Source organism: Micropterus dolomieu, unplaced genomic scaffold, assembly GCF_021292245.1.
Source record: "Micropterus dolomieu isolate WLL.071019.BEF.003 ecotype Adirondacks unplaced genomic scaffold, ASM2129224v1 contig_14121, whole genome shotgun sequence".
NCBI classification, from domain to species: Eukaryota; Metazoa; Chordata; class Actinopteri; order Centrarchiformes; family Centrarchidae; genus Micropterus; species Micropterus dolomieu.
This window is the reverse complement of record NW_025743107.1, coordinates 1-3,199: the sequence shown is the minus strand read 5'-3', so window position 1 is coordinate 3,199 and position 3,199 is coordinate 1. Positions and strand designations below refer to the sequence as shown.

At 42.2% G+C, this 3,199-nt stretch overlaps 1 protein-coding gene across 1 annotated transcript; it reads right to left on the bottom strand.

Annotated features, from left to right (window-relative positions):
* Positions 1-1,675: 1,675 nt before the first annotated feature.
* Positions 1,676-2,488, bottom strand: LOC123966724 (high choriolytic enzyme 1-like). Its single transcript, XM_046042852.1, has one exon. It carries the CDS (start codon positions 2,462-2,464, stop codon positions 1,676-1,678), a length of 789 nt encoding a protein of 262 aa, XP_045898808.1. The 5' UTR covers positions 2,465-2,488.
* Positions 2,489-3,199: the final 711 nt, after the last annotated feature.

Here is a 3,199-nt window from a genome sequence, read left to right as displayed (position 1 = left end):
AGAGGCTGCAGCCTGACAATAAACAGTCCCGGGCCCGTTTCGGTATCATTAGAAACATTAGTTTTCTTATCCATCGTGTTTCAAGATAGGATTTGATGCTCGAGACATAACGTTACAGACCTGCTAGTCTCGAAAGCATTTGGATTTTAGGGTTTTGAGAAATGTTGGAACCGAGTGAGTCTTTTTAGAACCTGGTGTTGATCCCCAACCCTAGTCATAATTCAGGCTAATCAAAACCACACAGATATCACACACACACACACTGCTACAACCAAGAGAAGTGATGTCAATCGATCTAAACGTCCATATCTCAGCTGACAATTTAAAAATAAGGTGCTCTTTACAACTTCAGCTCTTGCCTCATGTTTACTATGAAACAATCATAATGCAGTATGTTAACATAACATTTGTTAATTAGCATTAATCACAAAGTACAGGTGAGGCTGATGGGAATGCCATTAGTTTTGGAGGTATTTGGGCATACACCAAAGTATTGCACTAATGAAAATGTTGACCTTGTTGTGGCATTAGATGAAAAGATAGGGGACCACCAAAGTTATTAAAGTTCATCCTGGGGAGGGCATAAATGTGTGTACCACATTTTATGGTAATCCATAATGTAGATGTTTAGATATTTTACAGGATAAAGGAAAGCTCTGGCCGGCTGGTGGAGCTACAGAAAAGGTCGGGGCATCACTACAGTCATTAGAGTTCATTCTCTCAGATACCATGAATGTCTGCACAAGGTTTCATGGCATCCGTCTAATTGTTGTTGAGACATTTCAGTCTGGATCAAAGTGGGGGACCGACTGATAGACCAACATTGCCATTCCTAGAGACACACTGCTTGCATAGCTGACAAATCCAGAAGGCCACATAACAACACTTACTGCTGTTCTGTAGCAACAGAAACCTCCAAAAGTCTTCTGACCCTCTGGATGAACATAAAAGTCTGGTTGCTGCAAGAAAACAAATCAGTTTAATTGTTGTGAAAAATCTCATTCTTAGCTCTGTGACTCAAATATGGTTATACATGAGATGAACAAACTTTAGATAACATTCAGTGAGGTTCATTCTCAATAACTTTACATCAGTTTTCACCAGATTTGCACGATAAAGCTTGACTGGTGTCAATCATGGATTCTAAAGCCCACACACTGTGTGATTTCACAGGAGACGGGAAAATGACGAGCTGAAGTTAGGAACCATCTCAAAAGTGCACGCATAATTGCCAACAGAGCTTTTCAGATTTTCTCGATCACTATCTATTTTTTTTGACACTTCAGATTCATCAAGATATTACGAGAAGATGTATTTTACACAAACCAACTTTATTTTTATCATAGTTTCAGATACAGAAATAGTAGCTTTGCTTTACCACAATCAATAATCCAATTATATGGAAGATTTTATTTATGCTAACGTGTGCATTATGCCAAATTATGTTTTGCAGGCAAAGAAATGGAGAAAAATAACTAGACAGCAATTGGTCAGTTTGCACAATCTTTATTACAGATAATTTTGCCGTGTGGAAGGTCATATAGTCCTCTGTGTGAACATTTGAAATAATAAAGTGAAAGAATCTTTAGCATTGTTTCCATGGCTAACAGTAGCTTTAATTACAGAAAAAAGAAACAGTGAAAGTAGGAATTTGTTGCATTTATCATCAGCATTTTTATGAGCAACCGTAAAACGTGTTGATCCTTATGATGTCCCAGTTGGACAGGCCTTTCATTTGGCCAATCGGGACGTTGGGGTCAGGGATGGGGGTGATGGTGTCCTTTCCCTTCTGGATGGAGAAGGCTGTTTTTCCATAGTGCATGATGGAGGAGTAGTCGTAGGGAGTATTCAGGTTGTTGGCGGCCTGCATTTTGAAGTTGTTAGCCTTCTGCGGGTCGATGTTCGCCCAGCTGATTGTGACGTAGGAGTCGCGGTCGGTCCTGGTATGTTCGTGCTGGAAGCCCAGAGCGTGGTTGGCCTCGTGCTGAATGATGCCGTAGTAGAGGCAGCCCTGCCTATTGAGAGAGAGCACCTGTGCGCCTCCCACTCTGCCCACCAAGGAGAAACATCCAGCTTTGTTCTCAATGCGGATGTAGTCGGTCTCATTCTGACGGGGGACAAAACGAATACAGGTTTTGGCCTGGAAGCCGTTCAAGGCAAATTCAATCCGCTGCTTCTCCAAGCTGGTGAAGTCACTGCTCACATTGAAGGGGACCATCACCAAGCCATTGGAAGCTTTCTTCCACAGGCATTTCTGGGACGAGCATATCATGGCACTTCTGGTTGTGGGAGCCAGAATGTCTCCTTCCAGCAGGATCTCGTTGGTGGCGCTGTTGGAGGTCAGAATCCTGGTGGTCATGTCGACGGTGTCTGGGACATCTTCTTTGCTTCCTTCCTCCTGGACAGGATATGCCTGAGAGAAGCCGATAAGGAGCAGCAGTAGAAGGCTGGCAGAGGGAGTCATCTTCAGGGTCGGTCTGGAGGCTGTGAAGAGCTGCTGTGGAGAGACTCGTTGAAGCTTGATGTCTGACTTTGTTCAGTCCAGGGTCTTTATACTCTCCTCTACAGGTGTGTCTGCAGGAGGATTATGGGTTGGGGTCCTCACTGCTAGGCCTAAATAAACCTCAGAGGGGAGGACTCCACAGACAAACCTACTTCTTAAACAGGGTTTGTTATCTCTGGTTATTAGATGGATGAACACAGCTTCACTATGTGGTTAAATACATTGCATTTGTTAAGCTACACACTTTATATGGTCTTCAACCAGACATAGTCCACATTAGTGTATCTTTGTTAAACCAACCTTACTTTAAGCAGAGTAACATATATGTCTCTTGAAATGCCTCACTGATATTTGCTCCATAGAAGGTATTTGTTCGTTAATTAAAAAGTTGGGATGCAAACAAATACAAATACATTGTTCGGATAGGAACTGATAATTCGCTGTGAACGCGTATGAACAGCATCTGAATATTAGCTGAAATATTTGCTCCCCCTCACAGATCTGTCACTGGATTGACACAATTTCTTGCAACTATTGTACCAATTATTCTCAGGGTCATAAGTCAGGTAAATCAAAACCACACAGATATCACACACACTCTGCTACAACCAAGAGAAGTGAGGTCAATCGAGCTAAACGTCCAATATAAAAATAAGGTGCTCTTTACAACTTCAGCTCTTGCCTCATGAGTCACAA

Coding starts and splice junctions, on each gene's coding strand:
- LOC123966724 (XM_046042852.1), bottom strand. CDS start 2,464: ATGACTCCCTCTGCCAGCCTTCTACTGCTGCTCCTTATCGGCTTCTCT.